This window comes from Esox lucius, chromosome 1, assembly GCF_011004845.1.
Source record: "Esox lucius isolate fEsoLuc1 chromosome 1, fEsoLuc1.pri, whole genome shotgun sequence".
Taxonomy (NCBI): Eukaryota; Metazoa; Chordata; class Actinopteri; order Esociformes; family Esocidae; genus Esox; species Esox lucius.
The window spans coordinates 20,126,518-20,154,071 of record NC_047569.1 but is presented as its reverse complement, the minus strand read 5'-3'; the positions used below and the strand labels follow the sequence as shown (position 1 = coordinate 20,154,071).

The 27,554-nt window shown below is 42.5% G+C and overlaps 1 protein-coding gene across 1 annotated transcript in view; it reads left to right on the top strand.

The window, feature by feature from the left end:
- dscamb (Down syndrome cell adhesion molecule b) overlaps window positions 1-27,554 on the top strand; it is a 161,231-nt gene that overhangs the window by 122,772 nt on the left and 10,905 nt on the right. Inside the window, exons 11-29 of the mRNA XM_010889381.5 lie at window positions 8,112-8,291; window positions 17,303-17,499; window positions 17,680-17,776; window positions 17,943-18,071; window positions 18,721-18,888; window positions 19,151-19,221; window positions 19,376-19,619; window positions 19,880-20,026; window positions 21,989-22,144; window positions 23,559-23,692; window positions 23,849-24,002; window positions 24,366-24,483; window positions 24,608-24,771; window positions 24,952-25,050; window positions 25,851-26,039; window positions 26,221-26,511; window positions 26,712-26,888; window positions 27,234-27,264; window positions 27,374-27,489. Of these exons, the coding sequence (XP_010887683.4) occupies window positions 8,112-8,291; window positions 17,303-17,499; window positions 17,680-17,776; window positions 17,943-18,071; window positions 18,721-18,888; window positions 19,151-19,221; window positions 19,376-19,619; window positions 19,880-20,026; window positions 21,989-22,144; window positions 23,559-23,692; window positions 23,849-24,002; window positions 24,366-24,483; window positions 24,608-24,771; window positions 24,952-25,050; window positions 25,851-26,039; window positions 26,221-26,511; window positions 26,712-26,888; window positions 27,234-27,264; window positions 27,374-27,489 (2,862 nt within the window). The remainder of the gene's footprint in view (window positions 1-8,111; window positions 8,292-17,302; window positions 17,500-17,679; window positions 17,777-17,942; window positions 18,072-18,720; window positions 18,889-19,150; window positions 19,222-19,375; window positions 19,620-19,879; window positions 20,027-21,988; window positions 22,145-23,558; window positions 23,693-23,848; window positions 24,003-24,365; window positions 24,484-24,607; window positions 24,772-24,951; window positions 25,051-25,850; window positions 26,040-26,220; window positions 26,512-26,711; window positions 26,889-27,233; window positions 27,265-27,373; window positions 27,490-27,554) is intronic.

The window sequence follows — 27,554 nt, the reverse complement described above, 5'->3', positions numbered from 1 at the left end:
CCGTCAAATCTTGGGTGAGAACCTTAGCCAGGGCATTGAAAATGGGTCATGGATGGGTATTCCAGCATGACAATGCCAAGGCAACAAAGGAGTGGCTCAAGAAGAAGCACAATAAGGTCCTGGAGTGGCCTATCCAGTCTCCAGACCTTAATCCCATAGAAAATCTGTGGAGGGAGCTGAAGGTTCGAGTTGCCAAACGTCAGCCTCAAAACCTTAATGACTTGGAGAAGATCTGCAAAGAGGAGTGGGACAAAATCCCTTCTGAGATGTGTGCAAACCTGGTGGCCAACTACAAGAAATGTCTGACCTCTGTGATTGCCAATAAGGGTTTTACCACCAAGTACTAAGTCATGTTTTGCAGTGGGGTTGAATACTTATTTCACTTATTAAAATGCAAATCAATTTATGACATTTTTGACTTGCGTTTTTCTTGATTTCTTTGTTGTTATTCGGTCTGTCACTGTTCAAATAAACCTTCCATTAAAATTATAGACTGATAATTTCTTTGTCTGTGGGCAAACGTACAAAATCAGCAGGGAATCAAATACTTTTTCCCCTCACTCTAGCTTGCTAGCTAGCTACTGTAGCTAGCGAGACCAAAACAATTACAAGACCAACACAATTCTATTGTTCACACAGAGTCATGTTCTTGCTCAAATATAAACATGAATCATATACTTTTACTTCAACATAATAATTTACTTCATACACAAAACATTTAAATGAGTAGCATGCTATGTCCCTCCTTTGTCTCATCAAATTTTTACTTTGTCCAACTGTATCCTTCCATTTTTCTCTGTATCAGTCAAGAAAGGAAACTCAGTGTAAATCACTGTATTGAAATAAACAAAAGTCAACTCTAGCTATGTTTGTGTTGCTTTGATATTTGCCAGGGTCCTAATCAGTTTCATATTAGGAAAATAAATGACAGCACAAATATTTCAAAATTACCAGCTGGGATCAAAGAATTAGCAAATGTTTGCTAGCCAGCAAACTAGCCTACTAATCCAGCTAAATTAAGACACAAAACATTTCACCAGAGCTTAGGTATCTAGAGATGAGAAATCTTTGAGATGGTTACACAACAATTAAATGTTTTAGTCAAATTACTAAAACATTTTATAGCTTCCTATCATGCTCATGCTTAAACTGTCTCTGACTAACTTTACACAATTACTACTAAGACCAGACAGTTGTACAAGACAATTTGAAATTGACATTTTAACTAAAGTACACTCTAAAATCCCTTAAACATATTTCCTGATATTCAACTTTTAATTAATCTCATAAATGCTACAAATCTATTTTTAAGTCTATTAAGTCTATTTTCGCATCAAGCTGGATTGAGCAGTTAATACAATTTATAATTGTTTCAGTGTTTACAGTGCACAGTACAGTTCCATGTTGAACATTTGTGCTCAATAGATTGCATACCCTTGGAGAATTGGTAATATATGTACCATTTGTAAAGAAAACATGAATGAGCAGGCAAAACACGTCTTTTAATTCTTATGGGATTCACATTCAACTGTATGTCATAACAGAATGGCACAATCATAAAACAAAACATGGCAACAAAGGAAAAAATTAACTGACCCCAAAAGTCTGCATACCCTTAGTTCTTAATGCTGTGTATTACCCACTTTAGCATCAATGACAGTGTGCAGTCTTTTGTAATAGGTGTCTATGAGGCCCCAAATTCTTGCAGGTGGTATAGCTGCCCATTCGTCTTGGCAAAGTGCCTCCAGGCCATGCAAAGTATTTGGTCATCTTGCATGAACCGCACGTTTAAATGTCCCCAGAGTGGCTTGATGATATTAAGGTTAGGAGACTGTGATGGCCACTCCAGAACCTTCACCTTTTTCTGCTATAACCACTGGAGGGTCAATTTGACCTTGTGCTTAGGGTCATTGTCATGCTGGAAAGTCCAAGAGCGTTCCATGTACAGCTTTTGTACAGAAGAATGTGAATTGTCTGCTAGTATTTTCTGATAACATGCTGCATTCATCTTGACATACATTTTCACAAGATTCCCTGTGCCTTTAGAGCTCACACACCCCCAAAACATCAGTGAGCCACCACCATGCTTCACAGTGAGGATGGTATTCTGTTCACTATAGGCCTTGTTGACCCCTCTCCAAACATAGTGCTTATGGTTGTGAATATAATGTTCTGTTTTGGTCTTGTCACTCCAAATTACAGTGTGCCAGAGGCGTGTCAAGGTGTTGTCAGGCATATTGTTACCAGGTTTTTTGTGGCATTGGCACAGTAAAGGCTTCTTTCTGGCATCTCAACCATGCAGCTCATTTTTGTTCAAGCATCGTTTTATTGTGCTCCTTGAAACAACCAAGAGCAGCCTGTATTTCCCCTGAGATTACCTGTGGGTTTTTCTTTGTATCCCGAACAATTCTTCTGACAGTTTTGGCTGAAATCTTTCTTGGTCTACCTGACCTTGGCTTGGTACGAAGAGATCCCAGAATTTTTCATTTCTTAATAAGTAATTGGGAAATTCACCTTTAATTGCCATTTTCACCTGTGTGTGTCACATTGTGTGTCTGTAACAAGGCCAAAGGGTATGTCAACTTTTTATCAGGGCCATTTGGATGATTCCTGTTATCATGATTTAAAAAAAGGAGCCAAACAACTATGTGATAACATATGGCTTTATATGATCACTATCCTTAAATAAAGGACAGTTTTTTCATGATCAGCCATATTTTCAAAATCAATGCCAAAATGTCCCCATTTCAGCCAGGTTTTGCAAACTGTATGGTGTGCCCAAACAAACACAACTCAAAAGTGACTCAGTTTTCGCCATTACTCTAGGTTCAATAATTCCACCCACAACCTTTGATATGTCTATGCCTTTATTTTTCAGGCAGAGCAGACTGGGTCTGGGTGTGGGTCACAACCTGTCCAACAAGATATGTTTATCGTAGTATTTTCTATAGATTTGAGCTGAGTGCCATTTGGGACACAGGGTCACACCTCCTGCCCCCTGAGATGAGGTTACCACAGTCAATCCACTTTTGCTCTGGTTTATGATTGGTCTCCAAACTATTTCAAACGTCATTAAACCTTCCTTTAAAATCATTAGATCATGAAATCCCCATGTTAGTGCAGAGTATAAACAAGACAATGACCAACTGGAGAGAAGCCGTTAAAACCATTTACCAGCCCCCAGATCACAATGACCAACCTGTGAAGCACTAGTGTATCCTTACCAGCCGGTGAGGCACTTAATTGTCCATATCAGCCAGGGAGGGACCAATTTATCCTTACCAGTCTGGGAGGGAACTACGGCACCTTATACTTATCAGCTTGCGAAGCACCTATTGGTCATACCAACCTGCAAAGAACCTAATTATCCTTACTTGGTTGCTCAGAACCTATTTATCCTTACCAGCCTGGTAGGCATACAGTATCTCACAAAATTTAATACACCCCTCACATTTATGCGTGTGACCACACTGAAAAAATGACACTTTGATACAATGTAAAGTAGTGAGAGTACAGCTTGTATAACACTGTAAAGTTACTGTCCCCTCAAAGTAACTCAACACACAGCCATTAATGTTTAAACCGCTGGCAACAAAAGTGAGTACACACCTTAGTGAACATTTCCAAATTGGGCCCAATTAGCTATTTTCCCTCCCCGATGTCATGTGACTTGCAAGTGTTACAAGGTCTCAGGTCTGAATAGGGAGCACGTGTTTTTAATTTGGTGTTATCGCTCTCACACTCCCTCATACTGGTCACTGGAAGTTCAACATGGCACCTCATGGCAAAGAACTTTCTGAGGATCTGAAAAAAAGTATTGTTGCTCTACATAAAGATGGCCTAGGCTATAAGAAAATTGCCAAAACCCTGAAACTGAGCTGCAGCACGGTGGCCAAGACCATACAGAACAGGCCTCACCATGGTCGACCAAAGAAGTTGAGTGCACATGCTCAGCATCATATCCAGAGGTTGTCTTTGGGAAATAGACATATACACTCACCTAAAGGATTATTAGGAACACCATACTAATCCTGTGTTTGACCCCCTTTCGCCTTCAGAACTGCCTTAATTCTACGTGGCATTGATTCAACAAGGTGCTGAAAGCATTCTTTAGAAATGTTGGCCCATATTGATAGGATAGCATCTTGCAGTTGATGGAGATTTGTGGGATGCACATCCAGGGCACGAAACTCCCGTTCCACCACATCCCAAAGATGCTCTATTGGGTTGCTGTGGGGGCCATTTCAGTACAGTGAACTCATTGTCATGTTCAAGAAACCAATTTGAAATGATTCGAGCTTTGTGACATGGTGCATTATCCTGCTGGAAGTAGCCATCAGAGGATGGCTACATGGTGGTCATAAAGGGATGGATATGGTCAGAAACAATGCTCAGGTAGGCCGTGGCATTTAAACGATGCCCAATTGGCACTAAGGGGCCTAAAGTGTGCCAAGAAAACTATTTTTCCTATTTGTAGTGGAGATGAGTGGTACCCGGTGGGGTCTTCTGCTGTTGTAGCCCATCCGCGTCAAGGTTGTGCGTGTTGTGGCTTCACAAATGCTTTGCTGCATACCTCGGTTGTAATCAGCTTGAATTAGTCGGCCCATTCTCCTCTGACCTCTAGCATCAACAAGGCATTTTCGCCCACAGGACTGCTGCATACTGGATGTTTTTCCCTTTTCACACCATTCTTTGTAAACCCTAGAAATGGTTGTGCGTGAAAATCCCAGTAACTGAGCAGATTGTGAAATACTCAGACTGGCCCGTCTGGCACCAACAACCATGTCACGCTCAAAATTGCTTAAATCATCTTTCTTTACCATTCTGACATTCAGTTTGGAGTTCAGGAGATTGTCTTGACCAGGACCACACCCCTAAATGCATTGAAGCAACTGCCATGTGATTGGTTGATTAGATAATTGCATTCATGAGAAATTGAACAGGTGTTCCTAATAATCCTTTAGGTGAGTGAAAGTGCTGCCAGCATTGCTGCAGAGGTTGAAGGGGTGGGGGGTCAGCCTGTCAGTGCTCAGACCATACGCTGCACACTACTTCAAATTGGTCTGCATGGCTGTCATCCCAGAAGGAAGCCTCTTCTAAAGATGATGCACAAGGAAGCCTGCAAACAGTTTGCAGAAAACAAGCAGACTAAGGACATGGATTACTGGAACCAGTGGTCTGATGAGACCAAATAAATGTATTTGGTTCAGCAACCAGGTGAAGAGTACAAAGACAAGTGTGTCTTGCCTACTGTCAAACATGGTGGTGGGAGTGTCATGGTCTGGGGCTGCATGAGTGTTGCACTGGGGAGCAACAGTTCATTGAGGGAACCATGAATGCCAACATGTACTGTGACATACTGAAGCAGAGCATGATCCCCTCCCTTCGGAGACTGGGCCTCAGGGCAGTATTCCAACATGATAACAACCCTAAACACACCTCCAAGATGACCACTGCCTTTCTTTAGAAGCTGAGGGTAAAGGTGAAGGACTGGCCAAGCATGTCTCCAGACCTAAACCCTATTGAGCATCTGTGGGGCATCCTCAAATGGAAAGTGGAGGAGCGCAAGGTCTCTAACATCAACCAGCTCTGTGATGTCGTCATGGAGGACTGGAAGAGGACTCCTGTTTTCAGATCTCTCCAAAGATTTGGTTCAAAGCCCAAGCTCTGGCCACTCAAGGTTTCTTCCACATTCAGGCCAAATAGTTCAGTCTTGATTTCAGCAGAAAGAGAATCTTGGTTTTCAATGTCTGAGAGTTCTTTAGGTTCCTTCTGGCAAACCCCATGCTGGCTGTCTTTTACTGAGAATTCATTTCCTGGCCACTACACCATAAAGGCCTGACTTGTGAAGTGCTGCAGAAATGATTGTCCTTCTAGAATGTTCTCTCATCTCCACACAGGAACTCTGGTGATCTGTCAGACAGTAGCTCACTAGCAAGCAAAGTTCACAAGCAGTTTGCTGGTTGAAACATTTTAGCTAACTAGAGGCAGACAATAATTACCGACTTACATTTTTTTTATCGAGCAACGATAAATGGTCCTGATATGGCAACCAAATGCATTTGAATGCAAGATAAGAGTATACGTAACATAAATACTGTTACATGTATGTATATATACTATTCTGCCATAACATTATGACCACCTGCCTAATATTGTGTAGGTCCTCCTTTTGCTGCCAACACAGCCTTGACCCATTAAGGCATGGATTCCACTAGACCTCTGTAGGTGAGCTGTGGTATCCGGCAACCAAGACGTTAGCAGCAGATTCTTTAAGTCCTGCAAGATGCGAGGTGGGGCCTCCATGAATTGGACCTGTTTTCCAGCACATCCCACAGATGCTCAATTGGATTGAGATCTGGGGAATTTGGTTTTGAGGCAGGGCGCATTATCCTGCTGAAAGAGGCCAATGCCATCAGGGAATGCTGTCGCCATGAAAGGGTGCACATGGTCTGCAACAATGCTCAGGTAGGTGGTACGTGTCAAAGTAACATCCACGTGGATGGCAGGACCCAAGGCTTCCCAGCAGAACATTGCCCAAAGCATCACACTGCCTCCGCCGGCTTGCCTTCCTCCTATTGTGCATCCTGGTGCCATGTATTCTCCAGGTAGGCGACAAACACGCACCCGGCCATCCACGTGATGTAAAAGGAAACGTGATTCATCAGACCAGGCCACCTTTTTCCATTGCTCCATGGTCCAGATCTGATGCTCACGTGCCCATTGTAGGCAGTGACAGGGGTCAGCATGGGCACCCAGACTGGCCTGCGGCTACGCAGCCCCATACGCAACAAGCTGCGATGCTCTGTGTTTTGACACCTTTCTATCAGTACCAGCATTAACATTTATCGGACGACACGGGCCAGCCTTCGCTCCCCACTTGCATCAATGAGCCTTGGCCGTCCAAGACCCTGTCGCCGATTCACTACATTTCCTTCCTTGCACCACATTTGATAGGTACTGACCTCTGCGGACCGGGAAAACCCCACAAGGGCTGCAGTTTTGGAGATGCTCTGATCTAGTCGTCTATCACAATTTGGCCCTTGTCAAAGTTGATCAGATCCTTACTTTTGCCCATTTTTCCTGCTTATAACACATCAACTTTGAGGACATAATGTTCACTTGCTGCCTAATATATCCCACCCACTGACAGGTGCTATGATAACAAGATTATCAGTGTTATTCACTTCACCAGTGAGTGGTCATAATGTTATGGCTGATCAGTGTATTTATATATATATATATACACACTCACACACAAGTAAACATCACACATTGTGGGACAGTTTCTGAAGTTAGAACTGGTTAGGAGAAACATTCTAACCTAACTATTAGAACATTGTAATTTCAGAATATATTTTTGGTTAGTACTCTTAATTACTACTGTGTGAATTTCCGGCTTTGCAAAATAGCTACTACTTTACCTGCGAAGGGTCATTTGCATCCAATTCCAGTCATTGTTATCAATGACAAGATATTTTCCAGTGTGCTTATTGTTTACTTTTTGAAACTAAGAAGTACATTTTTAATTAGATCATTTTTTTATTGATTCCATTGTATCTTTAATGTAGAACAATGTATTCCACATTGGGGAAAAATACTAAATCGTTCATTGACACCAGTGTGCCAATTATTTTGGAGGTGACGGTATATGACCTAATTTAGGCAGTCTTTGGTTAGGGCAGAACTCCATTCTGGAAAAGCAGCTTTGTTTCTTTTATTGCCTATTCTGACAGGATGTCCTTGGGGGATTTCTCCAGTTAATTGCTCTCGGACCCAGTCATAATGGCATGGTCTTCTGCCTGTTCATTTAGTTTCAAATGAATGCTTTTAACGACAAAAGGGCATGTTTTATAGTTGTCTACATTCTGGCTATGACATCCTGTCAGCACCACTTGTTAGCCAGAAAGAGGTCTCTTCTCTACTCAGGAAGAGGGGGTTGAACCCCCTGTTTCTGAGACATGTAATCTATATGAACCTCTGCTTATGCCAAAATAACATGATTCCATTGAAGGACTCAAGTATATTACAGACCTACTGGTCCTTTAGATATGCAACAACATCCAGTTGTTTCCATGCTCTGACTGATGCCAACTTTGTCTCCTCCTCAGGTAACGGGGTTCCCCAGTTCCAGCCCATTGCCTTGAACTCTGGCTCCCGTATCCAGCTGCTGGCCAATGGCTCTCTGCTTATCAAACACGTGCTGGAAGAGGACAGTGGCTACTACCTGTGTAAGGTCAGCAATGACGTGGGAGCGGACGTCAGCAAGTCCATGTACCTCACCGTCAAAAGTAAGGCACTACATGCTCTGTAATGATACTTTTGGACTTGAAGTATATCCATCAAATTGTTTTCCGTTTGTGTGTTTGTTATTATTGGGTGAAGCATCAACAGGTGAGTTTGAGTTAGCTGGAAGTGGAAATACATGGGATGGGTCAAATGTTGTCCCTACTGTCACATTACACTAACTCCCCCCCCCTCCCCCCTTGGGAATTATAACATCCCTGCCTTAATCACATTTAAAATTAAAATAACAAATAGCACCTTACATATATCACCTTAATAATGTCACAAGTGTGCCCTTTCTGCCTCTCTAATTCCCTGTAGACACATCAATGTGTTGTGCCATCCTATACCTTTTGACATCCTTAATCAGCCCTGTCTCTGGGTGTGGATTGATTTTCCTTAGCGTGTTCTCCTATAGCCTTGTAGACAGCATCTCAAATCTCTTTATGGTTACTAAACCAACATAAAGCAGAGCCATCTAAGGCTTAAGCATCAGTAACATCAGTGGTAATTTAAAAGGAATGGGGGCACAAATCAGTTACGTAATAAAGCCTTTTCAACTGGTTAGTCATTAGATATTTCTTTACACTTAAGTATGTAAAGCACTTGAAAGTTGCTCTGTTGGCTACTATTATATCTGTACGTGGAATCATCTCGCAGTTGAGTAGTGCCATACTTAAACAAGGATATTCCGTGCTTTTGCATTTGAATTCAGACGGATAGTGGTGTGTCTCTGCAGATTGGTAATGCCCTGGTCTCCAATCTACAGTCCAGCATTGTGTTGATGGTGCTCAGATGTATGTACCCCACACCCCATTGACTGTTACACAAATATGCAAACACTCACACAAGCATACAGTACTTACGGACGTACATACATACCCGCACACACACACACAAAGATGCTCAAACACCCACGCACATACAATACAGACAAGCCCACTACAACGCACCGACTGTCATAAGCAAACATATGCACATCAGACATTAGTAGAAATGTGCACTCGCTTTGATTTTCTTATACTTACTCTGATTTGTCAACAAAAAAGTGGCTCTGTGGTAGTCAGCACTCTGGCCTCACCCACTGTACTGTACAGTATAATCTTGTCATAGTTAATGACGCTGACATTGAAGTGCTTATGTAGCACTCTGTTTCTGTCAGTACATTAGCTTACTACAGGCCATGGTTGCCATGCAGCGCCTGGACCTGTCTCTGAACCCTCCGGGAGAGCACAGTTACACGGCCAATCAGCACAGTCCAAGGCCCGGCCAGCATCGATTTATTTATTTTTTTACCATGCCACACTGGTCATTGGTCAGCATGTCCTATGCAGTAGCTGCCGGAATATTGCAGACAGAAAGACAACCAACAGTAGCCGAGTTGCTGTGCGCCGTAGCCAGGCCCAGCAGGAGAAGGACCTTCAGTGCACTGTCTCTTCCTCTCTCCCTCCCGTTTTCCCAGGAGGTATTTGTCTCCGGTTGTCATCTGAGCATTCTGTGGCAGAGTGGTGGTGAGTGAGTGTGTTGGTTGTGAGAGTAATTGTGCAGGAGAACGGGGCATTAGTGTGGCTCCACTCAACCAGTCATCCCTGTGTACAAGGTGCCCTGTGAGAAGAATCCTGGTGAGCCGGAGGACTGTGTGTGTGTTTGTGTGTCTGTGTGTGTGTGTGTGTGTATCTGAGTGTGTGTGCCGGGCGCATGTTGGTGGGTGGGTACATTATAGGCTATATGCATATCAATGTGTGTGCGTTTGGGGGAATAGACCAGTGAGGCATGGTGTGGTGGCCTACTTTCCCAGGATGCCCCGCGAGTAGAGGAGATGATGGAATGAGTGTTGAAGTGTATTATCCTCCCGCAGTGCCATTGCCCCAGCCTCAGCCCCAGATCAGCCTCTTCCATGACACTGAGACAGTGGGCCCCAGGACACACATAGCATTGGGAATGTAAAGGGGGAGGAAGGGAAAGCAAGACATTGCTTTTAATGTATCAGCCTTAAAGCATTTACTGTGTGTGTGTGTGTGCGTGCGCGCGTGCCCGTTCTGAGACTACATTGTAACGTACTACAGGTCTACACTGGAAGTAGTTGAGAGCTGCTCCTCATATTGTAAAGCACGCCCACTGCGACTAAGTCGCTGGTTTTTCCAGTTCAGTTTTACCCAGTACAAATTATTGACATCTTAAAAGGGGGAAAAGTGTTATTATAAACAAAGCCAAGAGGTATGACGTTTTTGTCTCTTTTGCTTGTGTTATACGTCTTGCTACTGGGTGGTTGGAAGCTCAGTCATTACATGACGGCACAGCTGTGCTCTTGTCAATGATCAAAATATCACATTTCATGCCTTTTAACCCTGAACTGGGCACTTGTGGACTCAAGATGCTTTCTGTAAAAGTGTACTTATTCGCTTGAGTAGTTTGAAAAGGGAGACCGTTAAGTGTCTCAGTATGCACTGCTGCCTGTCTGCCCCCCTTTCCCTCACTGTGTGTGTGTGTGTGTGTGTGTGTGCGCGCGCACGTGTGCATAAGAATGTGCACGGATGTCTTTGTGCTTTCCAAAGGCCGCTGAACCTCTTCAGTGCATTTCTGCTTCATTTAAACCCGTCAATACTTCAATTAGAGGCAAACTAAGGGCCCAGGGGAGCAGCTATTTACATGTGTGGGTCTTCCTTATTTTTAGTCCCTCTCTTCTACAGAGAAGGGCTACAGATCAACTGCTAACACATTTTCTTCAAAGAGCATAAACATTAACCAACTATGTGTAAATAGGGATGTTTACTGGATTTATCTTTAGCAAAATGATGCTATTTACAGTGGTCTATTCATTTCAAGGCGTGCATTTTTTGTTGCCTTTCGCACCTGATAATGCTACTGTCTGATATTTTACTCAGCCAGTTGTATTCCATCCAAAAGAGCAACCACGCCCTGAGCTTCTTCCAATACAATGGAAACCTCTTTATTTCCCTATTCCTCTCCCTCTCTCTCACTCCCATATTTTCTTTTCTCTTTATATATCGCTCTATCCCCTTCTGTCTTTCTTTCCCTCTTGCGTTTTATTACCAGGCTCTGTAATATTGCTTGTTATTAAAAAATATGCATCATCCAAGCAGTTATGGGCTATCAAAAAAGAATACTGAACGTAGGGTAGAGATGAGTCTGCTTAGAGCAGCCTTTCGTTGCACCCACAACCTTCTTTATCAAGTCTTACATTGCACATGTGCAACCCGTCAGCAGCATGTTAGCTCATATATTTTACCAGCTGTATGAACAGATGACTGCATATTAGCAGAAAGCAGCAGTCAGTTTATTTAGGAAGAAATGGTTGATTCCCATCATCTGCTTCAAAAAAGAATATAACATAGACCTGGTCTGTATCAGACTTTCTGCTCATTAGCTGGTACATTTTCAAAAAAGCATTGATGGCAACATACACAACATCTTATCCCTAAATACTGTAGGTGGACTACATTTCAGTTCTTCTGCTTTTTCGTTGCCCAGAGGTACTACTATTTATGTAGTAAAACTGTTTTATTACACCACATACTATGAAACTGAGTGACTAATTATAGTTACTGGTGCCTATATTTCCAGCACCTTCTACTGTTTTTCTGCCTATGGTGCAAGTAAAATTAGACCTGAAAATTGTGTGCCTTACCAACTTCAAACCATAGCAAGTATCCTTGAATGGTGTAACTTCTCACCTAGTCTTATTTTAACTATTGGTTATTGCCAAAAGCAGCAGGTACTCATTCTGGGATTTACACAAAATATGGAAAATTGGATAAAACAAAAAATTTAATATGCAAGTACAGTAAAAAATACTATTTACATTTAAAATAGGAGTACAACATGATGAGCTACAGCTTTGGGAATCTCCCAGCTCTTGTTGTGTCACAGCAAAGTCAGGGAGTCACTGTGGCAGCACACAGCAGAGCAGGATGTCCCTGTAGCTGTAACAGATAGCCCCCAGTAAACTTACCAGGTTGAGTGATGACTCAGTGGATGAGTTGGATACTATGTGTTGTGAGCTACCTGTGTGATAATGAGAGTAGGTTGTTTTCCTGTTAAGTTTTTCTCCTCTACTGGCTCCACCTATTCTGGCTCCCCCTCTTCCCTATTCCCTCATCTCCTGGGAGGCGGGCGCTCATCATTGCTTGCCCTATGTCTCGTGAGAGAACATCACGCAGGTCCCCTGCTGACGCCGCCCATCTCGGGCACTGTCTACTATCTCAGTTGTACAGAGAAACTACCTCTGTTAAAGAGCAATAATATTTAGAGTAGGGCTGAGGAGAATTTTTTAATGTGCCTTACTTAAAATTCATAGTTGTCATGCAAAATAAATCAGCGTTCTTTGGTGTAGCTTGAGAGTGAATAAAAGATGAGGCTTAAACGTTGGCAGGCCTTCGTCTGACACATTCGATCACGTCAGAGAGGGCCTGTCAGCGAACCCTCCTCCTACACTGACACCAACGCACATATTTTAGCTTTTTACTCTCCTTGTGGGGACACCAAACATTATTTCTTGAATCACTTTTCATTACATAATAGTTCTCCGAGTCCTCTTTTCCCAAACCCGATTCTTAACCCAAACCCCTTAATCCCAAAAATCGAGCCTTAAACCTAACCCGGATTCAACTGAAACCTTTAACCTTAGGGCCAAACTGCCCTTCTTTTTTGACTGGCGAAAGATTCCATGTTCTACTATTCATGCAGGCTCAGACAGAAACACAGACACTCAGATGGGGTGAAGCACTCTGAGAGAGCGAGACACACAGACTGAAAGTGTGTGTGTCAGCTGGGAGTATGTGTGGTTGGTTTTTCTCGGCGTGTGTTTCTCTGAGTTTAGGCGTGCGCGTATGCGGGTGCTCTGCATGTGAGGGCCGCCGTCTTCTGCCGCCGTTTGACTGTGTATGTTGAAGGCAGCAGAAAGGTCGAAGCACTGAGTGTGAGTGGATGGGTTGTGGGACAACAGCGGGGCCAGAGGACTGGTCTTGTCTGCTATGTATGAATTATCAAAGTGGGCTCTCATCATTAAATCATAGCCTTCCTGGTCGGATAGTAGAGAGGCCGTGGAGAGATCACAGTTACGCTGCTTCGGGGGAAGCATCCCCTCAGTCAGTGTTGCTGAGATGTGTCACGGGTCCTCTGTGCTCATACTACATGCTTAGGTCCTGGAGAAACACATAGACCGACGAGCCATGTCAATACCCCTCTTTGGAATGGTTGCCTGAAAAAAAGCCTTTATTAAGAGCCACCAACAAATGTAAACGCCTGTTTTTTAAAATGGCATTGGCTCTGGAACCAGGTGAAAGATTGTCAGATGAGAATTAATATGGAGAATCTTTAATGGGGCTGTTTTGAGAAAACAGGAGTGATATCAAATTTATGATTAAGGCCCTGCCTTATTGCAGCAACTCCCAGCAGACTGGAAAAGCTGTTGCCTTCATTCAGCATTTTGAAGGGGAAGCAAGCTAACCCCTAAATTTTATAAACCTATTTATATTGGTGGGTCAACCGTGTCAGAAGCAGGGATGGAGAAAATCAGTATAGTGTCACCCGCATAGCAATGATAGAAGAGACCTTTGGTCTGGTGTATAGTGAGTGGGCATAGAAATAACCAACACAAATAAGTGCCTTTAACTGCTTCATGTGATGTGCCTGTTCATTATAGTTTTGCCATGTTGCTCTGTTGTCTTTGCCAATTATCTTAACACATTTGTGCCCCTCTATATATAATCATCTCCCAAGTCTGAGGTCTCTTACAGACTTAATCAGGTTTTCTTCCTGTATTTCTTTGTACTTTGCTGCCTCTATTTTTCACTCTATCTTCAAAAGCTTTCCAGACGCTGACACAGAGAAGTATCCCCATAGCATGATGTTGCCCCCACCATGTTTCATAGAGATGGTCTCAGGATTATGTGCAGCTTGCACCAAACACAGCGCAATTTTGATGTAAAATTATATATTCTATATTTGGTCTCCTCAGGCCATAGAATCTTCTTCCTCTCTCCTATATGCCTTCTAACAAACTCTAGCTGAGTTTTTTCAACAATGGCATTGCCACTTTCCCATTAAGGACACTTTTGTGAAGCACCTGGGCTATTGTTGTAGTATGCCCAGTGTCTCCCAGATCAGCAGTGGAAGACTGTAACTTCTTTAGAGTTGCTATAAGTGACTTGCTGGTCTCCCAGTGCCCTTCTATCACAGATACTCCGTTTTTCAGGACGGCCTGTTCAAGGCAGATTTACAGTTGTGCCATATTCACTCAGTGTCTTAAGAATGGACATTATCAATGCCTTGGAAATGTCCTTATATCCTACCCATCGATTTCTTCATAATGTAGTTTGTGTTTGGATTTGTATTAACCAGGTGAAATAAGGTGAAACCCCTTTATTGCCCATAGATGGAGCCCATTCAACTAATTACGTGACTTCCAAAAATAGTTGGTTGTACCACAGTTCATTCAGGTGTGTCATTCCAAATTGCAATCAATTATTTTCTGTTTCATACATTTAATTTACAGATTCAATATTTTTAGGTTTACTTTATGGACCTATTTTGGGTTGATCAGTGGCAAAAACTCCTGATTAAAACTATTTTGATATTATGTTGTTTCAATAAAATGTGGAACAGTCTAGAGGGTGAATACTTTTGAGAGCCACTGTAGATGTATAAATGTAGATTGATATAAGATCTTTATAATTTCTCTGAAGTAAAATTCATGTACACTGAGCTAGTTCTCATCCATCACACCCATCACATACCCATCCTCATTTGATTAGTTGTTTCTTGTGAACCACAAGCCAGAATACGCATCAGCACAGGTTGAATAGGCAGGCCTTCTAACTTCATTACAGTGCCTCATCTGATTGATGGAGTATATGGGCCTTCTGACTTCTGGCTGTTGTAACTAATAACAACCCTGTAACAGTGCGAAGCGAACCGATACACACGAGCAGAATCTATGTAAGAGCAAATTCACTTACATCCTACTCACCTTAACATCTACGTTGCAAGTGCTGGCAACGTAATTGGCAGATTCCAGCAAGAACAACCCAACCTTGCTTTTCTTTTTATACAGACAAAAACCATTAACCCAGTGGCTGTGACCCAGTAAACTGGGCCAACCAAGCAACTCACCGTTCTATAGATAATATCAAGTGTCCCAATAATGTGGCATGTGATGTGTACAAACACCTGCACTTTTATATACAGTACCTATACAGTACACAGGGCCCATGTAGCTTAGTTGGTAGACCATATCTCAAGAGAGTCTGCTACATTGCTTCAATGTAGATTTTGTCTGCCTTAAAGGCATTTCCTCTTTAAAACATTTGCAACAGTGCTTAATTTAAGCAGCTACTGATCCAGTGTACATAAGCAACAATTTGAAAGATTTGTGTTATGAATATACCTTGCTTTCAGTGTAACTGTAATTTAGCAAGCAAACCTATGTGAGAGTGTACAGGACTATGTTGTGTGTGTCTGTGTTTGCATACTGGTAGAGGACAGCTGCGTCAGTGTATAGCCAGACTGGGGTATCTATTTATGGTGAGTCAATGTGTTTTGAGAAGGGAGGTAGGGAAACTTTGCATAGCCGAAATACACAGACACAGGAAATACACAGACACAGGCATACATCCACTCGGATATACACACACTCAGACACACACACAAACACACAGCGCCACTGTTAATATGTGTGTTGCACTGTAGATCCTTAACGCCCAATGAGCTCTTCACACCTTCGGGAGTTCAAACTAGTGTCACTGCTTTCCTCTGCTCTGTAGCGGCCTGTGTCTGCCTGAGGAACAACACATGAACATCTGTATCAAAGACACTGGAGCGGAGAAGAAATTGCTTACCCGAAGGCCTGTTTTTGAACTATTAGTGTTCAATGCATTGTGGGAACCAGGGACAACTATAAATATGAGTTCCTGACACATGTTTATCTGTTAAAAGAATCAGCATGAGGTAGGTAGTTATAGGTAGAGTGATTAGGTTTGGTAGTCACCAGTGCAAAAGCGTCAGTTAGGGTTTGGCTAATAAAATATATCACAAACTTTGAACATTCCCCAGAGTATGGTTAAATCCATTATTCAAATATTTGATATAAAACCTGGCCATCCACCAAAACTACCAAATAGGTTGTTAGTAAGAGAAGCCGCAAAGAAGCCAATAGTAACTTTGAAGGAGCCACAACCAGCATTGAAGACTTTCCATTTGTGACCTATTACCCAATTGCTTCACAATGCTGGTCTATATGAAACAGTGGTGTGGAGAAAGTCCTTGCTACAAAGCAAATATGTAGTTGAAAGTCCTGTGTGAAATGTGAAATGTGTTGCCCAAAGCCAACCCTGCTTATCTCCTTGAGAACACCATTCACAAGGTAAAGCATAGTGGTGGCAGAAACATGTTATGGGGATGCTTTTCATCAGCAGGGACAGGGAAACTTGTCAGGATGGAAGGCAAGATGGATGAAGCAAAAGATGGCAAAATACTAGAGGAAAAGCCTGCATTAGTCTGCAAGCCACTTTTGACCAAGACAATAATCCTAAACACACCGCCAATGACACACATGGATTCGTTTAGAAATAAGAAACTAAGTGTTCTAAAAGGACCCAGTCAGTCCAGAACACTCCAGCAGATGGTGATCTACAGCACGACTAAAGTTGGTGTTAACCAATGGTGCCCATCCAAAAACTATGGGCGACCGTTGCTGGAACTAGATGTGTATAGCTTGTGGAGACTTAATTACTACTGTAACTATTACCAAAGGTGGTTCAACCAAGTTTTGACTCAGGTGGAGGAATATGTATCCAATAAAATCATTTCACTTTTGCATGTCTAATTGCCTTTTGTAAAACATTAATTCAATCAACATTTTAAAGTGGTGTCTGTGTAGCATTAATCAAAGGGTGCAAATCCTAATTCAATACACATAGTACTTAACAAAAATGCATTTGGAAATGGGTACTTACGTAGTCCACATTTTCTCTCTCTGTCCCCCTCTCTCCCTCAGTCCCGGCCATGATCACGTCATATCCCAACACCACCATGGCCACAGTGGGACAGCAGAAGGAGATGAGCTGCACTGCCCATGGGGAGAAGCCCATCATGGTGCGGTGGGAAAAGGAGGAACGCATTATCAACCCAGAGACCAGCCGCTACACCGTTGTGGTCAAAGAAGTGGCTGACGACGTAATTTCAACTCTGAAGGTGCGCTGGGGCCTCCCCCTCAGCCGGTTATCTTGTGTTTTTAGTTAGTTGGTAGTAGCATGGTCTTAGTGAGTTGTTGCTGGGCATTTTGTGTGCAGTGTGTACACTAAATGATACGGTGAACACATAACTATCATTTGTGGGGTTTTATTCTGGCTGAAAACTATGTTGGCTTCTCAGATTTTGCCCACTGTTCGGGAAGATTCTGGATTCTTCTCCTGCCATGCCATCAACTCATATGGGGAAGACAGGGGGATCATTCAGTTAACAGTTCAAGGTAATCCCCAGGCTGTTCCTTCATAGCGGTACCTGTCTGTTACAACTCGTATTTTTCATGACAACATGACCTAATAACTCTGGGTTCTAAGTTGAGTTGAGCCTACAGTTTGTTTCTCCTACTCAGTAAACAGGTAAACCTCTACTGTGGTGTTAAACTCTTTTAGAGCCTCCGGATCCTCCCGAGGTGGAGATCCGAGAGGTCCGAGACCGGACAATCGCCCTCCGATGGACAATGGGTTTCGACGGGAACAGCCCCATCACAGGATATGACATTGAATGCAAGAACAAATCCGGTAGGCCATGGCAACAATGTCTATAGAATGACATGAGGAATGCATGTGAAATTGCAGACTATATTGTTGTAACATAGCTGTCCCACTACTGCTGGCTCGCCTCTACCGCTAAGCAGGGTCGATCTAGGATGTGGTGTTGGAGGGCCCGTAGGGGCACTCTTCCCTCTGGTCTTAATATTCATTTACAATGCCTCCGAGGCAGTGATGGGGACATTGCCGTGCGAGGGACGCCGCTGTCAGGTGGAATGTTAAACGGGTGTCCTGACTCAGTGGTCAGTAAAAATCCTATATCAAATAACGTAAGGGTATCAGTTTGAACCCAGGAGTCATGAGTAAATTCCCAACCTGTACTGATTGCCATCATGGCCTCCTGATCATCCCCTGCCTCCCTAGTTGGTGTATATCAGTCATCACCTCTCTTCCTCATAGCTGATGTGTGGAGAGGGTTCTGGAAAGTTTGGGTTTCCCGCCTTACTCTGTAAAGGGCTTTGCGTTCAGTTGGTTGAAAGGAGCTATATCGATTAAATCAATGTAGAACTAATAGAGGTAGTTGCTAGCCAGATTACTACATTTTCTTTCTTTTGTTTTGGTTCTCTTACGGTTGTCATATCATACAGAGATGCTAATGGTGTCATTATGTTTCCCCCAGCTTCATGGAGTTCAGCCCAGATAACCAAAGACGTGTCCCCCCAGCTGAACCAGGCCACCATCATAGACCTGCACCCCTCCTCTACCTACAACATACGCATGTTTGCCAAGAATGACATTGGCAAGAGTGACACCAGCAATGAGCTCACCATCACCACTGACGAAGCAGGTTGGCCCACACTGATTTCTTACCAATTGGTTCAAAAATTCTGTACGTTTATATTCTGTCTGTCTTCAGATTTTAGTCATGGATATGTAATGGTTTAATAACTTTAGTAGTCCCTTGAATATGGTAAATCATTCATGATTGATCAGAGATTTCTAGTACTGTAGCGCCATCTAGTGAGATATGTTCCACATTTTATACTGTTGAATTGCCTTTGCCAATGAACTCTCATAAGAGTATTGTGTATTTCACGTCGATTCCACAGCCCCCGATGGGCCTCCACTTGAAGTACACCTGGAACCCACCTCCCCTCAAAGCATTAAAGTCACCTGGAAGGTGATTTTACAATATTTTTCCATGAACACTCTTTGATGGAAAAATAATAATAAAACAGAGCATTTGACCTTTTATAAGCTTCTGTCCCTTAATTGTAAGCAATGCAACAAGATGGCCCCATTTTTACAGAAAGTCTCTCTGCCCTCCTCCTCAGGCCCCCCACAAACACCTTCAAAATGGGGTAATCCGGGGCTACCAGGTGGGCTACAGGGAGTACAGCTCCGGAGGCAGCTTCCAGTTCAATATCATCAGCATGGACACTACAGGGGACAGCACCGAGACCATCACCTTGGACAACCTGAGGAAGTTCACTGAGTACGGGGTGGTGGTGCATGCAGCTAACCGGGCAGGCACTGGCCCCTCCTCTCAGGAAGTCATCACCAAAACACTTGAGGACGGTTAGTAGGGCTCAGGGGGACGGACGTGTGCGTGTGTGTGTGAATGCTTGGAAGTGAGTTTTCAGGCCCATTGACAAAGTTTCACAGTGTCATAATTAACTGCTGTGGGTAGACTAGTATCTGCCGTGGGTGTTGAATTTATAAACACAAATATTTGAAATCAATAATAAAGTAACATGCCAGTAAGAGGAAAGTATTGCGAGCTAGTTTCTCTAATGACTATGTTTTTACTTCTTTTTCCATCCTGTTTCTTTTACCAGTGCCATCTCGTCCACCTGAAAATGTTCTGGCCATGGCTAAGTCTCCAGAGGTCATCTCTCTGTCCTGGCTGACCCTGCCAAAAGAGGCCCTGAACGGAAACCTTCAGGGCTACAGAGTCATCTACTGGGCTAACCTGCCCGATGGAGGTATGGGAGGATTTCTTTTATTTTATTTCATCTTTATTTAACCAAGTAAGCAAATGAGCAACCAATTTTCATTTACAATGATGACTTGGCCCAATGCATAAAAATTCCTGAACAACAGTGGGTTATAAATAAATAAAATCACAACTCTGCACAACAATAATAGAAGAGATAAGTCAAATATAACATATAAGGTGATACTTCTATACAGATACATTATTTGTTTTGCTGGTGCAATGATCAGATAGCAGCTCAGATTTTCTGTTGTTACAAAAATGAAAGGGTGATTTGAGAGACTTTTGCAGTTTATTCCAACGATGGGAAGTAGAGAACTGAAAAGAATGACAGCCGAAGTGTTCATAAACACACCCTCAGATTTCACTCAGCTACTAGGCACTTAGTGGACTTCTGTGAGAAGGGTTGTATGTTTTAGTCCAATATAAAAATATTTTTCTACAGGTCATGTGGACAATGCTATAGTTAGGGCCATGCTGTATTGGTGTGGAAATTAAGGCACTGTGCTTTTTACTGTTTTTTTCAGTATTTTCCACTATTCTTGTTGTAACTTGAAAAATGTTTCTTTGTCACTGACAAATACATTGAATACTACTTGAAGATCATCACTTAGTTGATCCTCTCTATTGCTCTGAAGTAGGGTCAGTTGGGGTCAGTTAAAGAGCTGAGTCAATTAAACCAACCATGGAAGTATTGTATAGTCTAGTCATTTTGTGGATATTCTGACCTCTTGGCAGGAAGAAGGCTTAACAATCGCTGAGTCCAGGTGCGGTCAGGGCAACCCCCTGAATTTACTAAAACTTTTCCATGGTCATTTCATTCCCTCTCCCCTTTAACTGACCCTCATTCCTATGTTGCTACCAGCTTGAGCTACCTGAGGTGTGGAATCACAGATCTAAATAGTATTTTGGCAAAATAATGTGTAGGATTAACATTTATAGAGCTATGCCATTCCTCACTCAGGTGATCCCACTACAAACACACATGCAAAACTTGTGGTGGTCTTATTTGTTCTGTTTAATTTAGTTTGAACATGTGTTTCTTTGTCTTCTGTTTGGATTATTTATTTATTCAAAGAAAAATAAATATATATATATTTTCCTATTTGATACCACCTGGAATATTAAACTGCTAAATGTTTTGTACCAAAATAGCACCCACCCATTATGAACATCAGCTTAGCGTTATAGAATGAACCAATGCATATTTGTTTAAAAAATTATAATTGTGCAAACTATGTATTTTGTGTGACAGTTTCATTCTATGAACAGTTAGCTGACACTATCACGTAATTACAGACTTTTCTATCCCACAAAAGGGAACACTGACCGCTTTTTTCTTTTCATACCATTGTCATGTCAGTGCATTTCATCCCAATCAATATATCAGCTTTGATAAACCCATACTATTGGAGAAAACTATTAGTAATTAGTAACAATACTAGAGATACAAAACCTCCTATTGGTTTGAGAAATAACTTTTTATACAGGTTTACCGCAAAGTGATGTCAAGGAGGAAAGGTTTTTTATATAGGTATACGTAAGAATATTGTTTCTATTCTAAATGAAGTCGGTTAAGGGCTAATTTGTTTATATATGTTGATGTCAACAAGAGGTGCTTTTTCTGGTGGGTGTGGCCTGGCGACGCTCCATCATTAGTTATTATGATCCAATAACACACTGAGAGTCACTGGTTCCACTCTGTGTACAAGGACAGAGGAGAAAGAGCAGAGCACTACTGCCAGTAATTGGTCATGACAACAGCAGAAATACTGCTTCAGTCAAAAATAACAGTGACTTTCTGTCTGGGCATTGGATTGTGAGAGTTTGCAATATGTGTTTTTTTAGGGTCACTAGTTTTAATTATAATTATTGCTAACTCAATCTTTTGGATGTTGTGTGCTGTCAGTGATGTTAATACTTGTTTTAAAATGTTCTGTGACATTCTCAGAGTTGGGAGAGATTAGGAACGTGACCACCTCCTATCCGTCTCTGGAGCTGGATGGTCTGGAGAAGTACACCAACTACAGCATCCAGGTGCTGGCCTTCACCCGGGCTGGGGACGGGGTGCGCAGCGAGCAGATCTTCACCCGCACCAAGGAGGACGGTAAGATAACTTAGGAAACAAATCTGGCATTTACAGCACGTACATTTCTTTCTTGCAAATGCGTGTAGCTATGGGTTGTAATGAGGCCATATTAATATTGTTATGTGTGTAGCGGCAATTTTGACATGAAAATAATGATGGGTGTGTGAGGATTGTCATTGGCAAACGAGACACCATCCAAGTGTCTCGACTACTTGGAGCGAATTTCTCCACGTGCAGCCACAGAAGTATTTGATAGTGACCATTTTGTAATTTTCTTCTGTATTCTGTATTCTAAAATAATTGTAAAATGATCAGTGCGTTCCAGCGTAATGGCAAGGCGAAGGTTTGTGGCATATCACATTATCTCTGAAACACGGTGGAGGGGGTGTCCACTAGAAATGGCTCACTTGTCCTCATCAGTGTTGTAACTACTAACGGCAGCAGCAAGGTGAAGGAGACCTTGTCTGCTCAGATACAACAAAACTCGTCGGATGGTGCTTCATCATGCAGCAAGACAATGACACACTGACATTGCCATAGCTACCAAGGAGTTTTTCATGGTCAAGTACTTGGGAAATTATTGATTGGCCAAGTCAATTACCCAATCTGAATGCAATTGAGCCTTTCATATGCTGAAGACAAGACTGGGAAAAAGGCCTCTATAACTGAAGATTTTTGTGGTCCAAGCCTGACAGAGAACCACCAAGAAAAAAAATACATCTATTGGTCACATACTTCAGGCAATCATTGAATTTGAAGAATATGCAGTACAGAACATGTCTACTTTATTGTACGTAGAGTATCTGTTCAAATATTTTTGAACCATTTAATTGGGGAACTAAGCACATAATTTCCAGTCCTAAGTGCTGGCATAGAGACCCCCCTGTAAGTGTTTCTTTCCAAATACTTTTGGAGTTCTCATTGTGTATCTAAAGATGGGCTGGTAGGACGTAGGCCCCTACTGGGGTCTTACAATGCTCCACGCTTCATTGAGTTTGTCAATAAAATGAAACCGGCCTGTCAAGGTTAAGGGAAAAATATGTCTTTGTTAGGAACAATGAGTTCCACCATGCAGAGATGGTACCGGATTGTTTTTTTGTCGATGCGTAAATCTTTCCTTTCCTCAACCTATTACCCTCCTGAGGAATCTTTTTCTGCATGGAGGTGGAATGTACACTCACATCCCCATGAGCATGCCTCTCTGATTCAGGCAGGGGGTAAGGTGTCTCATGACATCAGTGCTGACCAATGACAGAATCAAGTAAGAACTATAGACGGACTGCAGTGCGGGCCTTCAACAAGGACAATACCCAGTGACTGATAATGTTTAAATGTCACAGGCTTCAGGCAATCATTGAACGAAGAAGGACGGGTGGGTGGATATGTATGTATGTATGTATATTTCAATGCGTTCACTCCGTCCTACTTGTAGTCCCTGGGCCTCCAGCCGGGGTGAAGGCTGCAGCCTCTACCAGCTCTGTGGTATTTGTGTCTTGGCTCCCTCCTCTCAAACTCAACGGCATCATCAGGAAGTACATTGTCTTCTGCTCCAACCTGCACCCCACGGTATGTAGGTGTATTGTTATTAATACAGCTCTCATAGCAACTTTCATCAGTCACTGTCCCTTCCAGTCCTCCTGTCCTCCGCCATAGCAGAAAGAGAAGGCTCACAAGGACCCGTTTTCTGATAAATGCCTTCTGTCACCTCTGTCCTCACTACAGGTGATGAGTGAGTTTGAGGCATCTCCTGATGTGTATTTTTACCGCGTACCCAACCTGGCACGCAACAGGAAGTATAGCATCTGGGTGGTTGCTGTGACAGCTGCTGGTCGAGGAAACAGCAGTGAGACAATCTCAGTGGAACCTCTAGCCAAAGGTACTAGTTTAGGATAGAATAGTCTTTTTTTTTCTTCTGCAAGGGAATTTCTTTTTTTACTTGAACATTTTTCACCTTGACAGCTAAGGGATTCAATCTCGGTACCTTTCGGTTGCCGGTCAGATGCTCTAACCACTAAGCTACACTCTCTGACCTTTAGCAAAATCCATACCTTGACCAATATAGTCAGAATAGGATGAAACAGTAATGTAAATGAAGAATCTAAACATTGTTTTATTTAGACATGATTGCAGTATTGTGTTACCGTAATATTTCCTTGCTTTCTGAAATTATTACTGAATATGTTTATCCACTGGAAAATAATGGTCTAGTCACAGTTATGCTTGTTTTTAATCCCCACAGCTCCTGCCAGGATCCTGACATTCAATGGTACAGTGACCACACCCTGGATGAAGGACATTGTTCTTCCCTGCAAGGCAGTTGGAGATCCACCCCCAACCATCAAGTGGCTGAAGGGAAAGTAAATAAAGACCCATCTTTCATTTGATAAAAAAAATATTCAGGAATGTCAAATTTGTTATTGTTTTTTAAAACTATGATCACACTGTAGTTTTCATCATCTGGTCAACTGTACCTCTTAACAGCAATGGTACCCCTACCCCTGTTCTGACTGATGGACGGCGTAGTGTCCATAGCAACGGCAGCTTTATCATCCGGACAGTGAAAGCAGAGGACTCTGGGAACTACAGCTGTGTGGCCAGCAACAACTGGGGCTCTGATGAGATCACGCTTAACCTGCAAGTTCAAGGTAAGACAGAAATAGATGTCCAAGAACCAATACTGTCCAATACTAGTTTGTACTAGCTAACACTTCAAAGGCCTTTCTTAGGTTAGCAGAAGCTCTTCTGAAGATGTGTAGTCATAGCGCTTTGTAGTCATGTATCTTGTTTTAAATATTTGTTCAATAGTCATTCTTTTTCTTCTACAGTTCCTCCAGACCAACCACGCCTAACCGTTACCAAGACAACCACCACGTCAATAACTCTGTCCTGGATACCTGGGGACAACGGAGGGAGCTCCATCAGAGGTTAGACAATAGGCCATTTGGACACACCAGAAACACACCCACAAGGCATAGACCTGACACTTCTGCAAGATAGAAATCCACATTTGGACAAACTATTGACACTTAAAAAAGTCACTGGTAACTACTGACACACATCAATGACACATCACAAACATTTAGTACCCTATTAGGTCATTGGGGGAACAAAATTATCTGACAAGGAGCTCTTGTTTTCTCAATTTCTATTATCTTAGACAGGCCTTGTAATTGTGTTGAGTGTCGTGCTAAAACAGCAGAGAGGGAATAGATTATAAGGGAACAAAGACGATTATGTGGGTTGAAGAAGAAGATTAAACCACTCAATCAAGAAGAAAGGCCAATCACAGAAGGAGTAGCACTGGTGATTTATCATAGCTGGTAATTACTGGAATACAACAAGCCTCTCAGGCTTCTTTTGGCCTCTCAGGCTTTTTGAAGGGAGGTCCAAGATGCTTTCCCATGTCAATAGGTCTAATTTGTTATGTCACATGTCTATTGATGTTGTCAATTTCCTGCATCACATACAGTATAGTGTCTTTATTTCCTGTAATTAGCCAAGGAAAATTGTGGTTATGATCAAGTGCTATTGTCCTTTTGTAAGTATTTATCCTATGTCTAACATTAAACCCACTGTGGAAAAAGAAATACTACAATGTTCCACTCGGCTGAAGTACATTTCTCCAGAAGCCATGTAAATGATTATCTGGGTAATGAAGTTTACTATTTGCTTTTAGTCAGTTGGGGAGAAAATACATAGTTATGATCTCTGTCTCCCTCTTTAGGCTACATCCTGCAGTACTCAGAGGACAATAGCGAGCAATGGGGCAGTTTCCCCATCAGCCCAAGCGAGCGCTCGTACCGTTTGGAGAACCTGAAGTGTGGCACCTGGTACAAGTTTACCCTAACTGCTCAAAACGGAGTGGGACCAGGACGCATCAGTGAGATAATCGAAGCGAAGACCCATGGGAAAGGTAGAGAATAGCCCATGCACTGTCCTCTCAGAGCAGAATCCAACTCAACAGTTCCATATGCAGCTTTATCAAGCAATTGTTCAGTTATTACGTGACATGATGTGGTTAATGAACAAAACTAATCAAATGTTCCGAGCACAAACAGACGTCTCCATACTTCGTTTAATTCTTTTCTTTCTAGAGCCCCAGTTTGCCAAGGAACATGAGCTGTTTGCCAGCATCAATTCCACCCGGGTGAGATTGAATCTGATTGGCTGGAATAACGGTGGCTGCCCAATCACCTCATTTACCCTGGAATACCGTCCAGTGGACACAGCAATGTGGACTACAGCTCAGCGTACCTCACTGACTAAGAGCTACATCCTGTACGACCTGGCCGAGGCCACCTGGTATGAGCTGCAGATGAAGGTGGTTAACAGCGCCGGCTCCGCTGAGAAAAAGATTACATTTGCCACCCTCAATGCAGATGGAAGTGAGTTCAGTTAAACACTCTTCTAGGGTGAAATCCAAAGGTTTACCATGATACTTAATTTCAATCAGTCTTTCGGGAACTCATTTGTTGGTCCACTACTTGCTGTAACTAAGTGTATAAACCAATGGTGCTTCCATAAATATTCATGCCTAATAGCCTGTGAATGGTCGGTTGAGGAATTGTGGGTCCTCTCCTCACAGGCACCATTCCACCACTGTTAAAGACTGTGGACCCCATAACAGACAACATGTCAGGCAATGAGGGGCTGAAGATGATGGTGACCATCACATGTATCTTGGTGGCTGCTGTTATGGTCTTCATCCTCTTGATGGTGCTAAAGAGGAGGAGGAGGGAGCAGAGGCTGAAGAGACTACGGGGTCAGTCAAGCCCACGTGCATTCATGTACCTCCACATGCTCACACACAAATATACACACATACGCAACCAGAAAAATGAGGCACAGTCTTGTAACAGAATCTCTTTAGGCTCAAGACAGTGAGGATAAATTGAGCAGTGACTTTTAATGCTACGTAATTAGATCCTATGATTTTAGCTAACAACATATTATGGTCTGTTTAGATTAGCTTCATTTTCCAACACTATAATGTTCTGCTTTTGTTTGTGTAAGAAAATGTATTAGTGCTTTAAAATTCAATCTTATGTAAGTTTCTGTCCACCACAACACTGCAATGTTATTAACTCTGTATATGCTGATTTTACAGATGCAAAAAGCCTGGCAGAAATGCTGATGAGGTACGTTAAGGGGAACATGGCTTTCATTAGGAATCTTGATGAACATTACATCTTTGGCTGAATACCAGCAATACAACAGCACCTCCTAACAGACTGGTCTGTCTCCTAGCAAAAACACACGGACCCCAGACACGTCAAACAAACAGCAGCAGACACTGAGAATGCACATTGACATCCCCCGAGCCCAGCTGCTCATCGAAGAGAGAGACACCATGGAGACAATCGGTGAGAGTCCTGCCCCTGACCCTTTTACGTGATATGTTACCATTTCTTCTGCAAACTCATTGTCT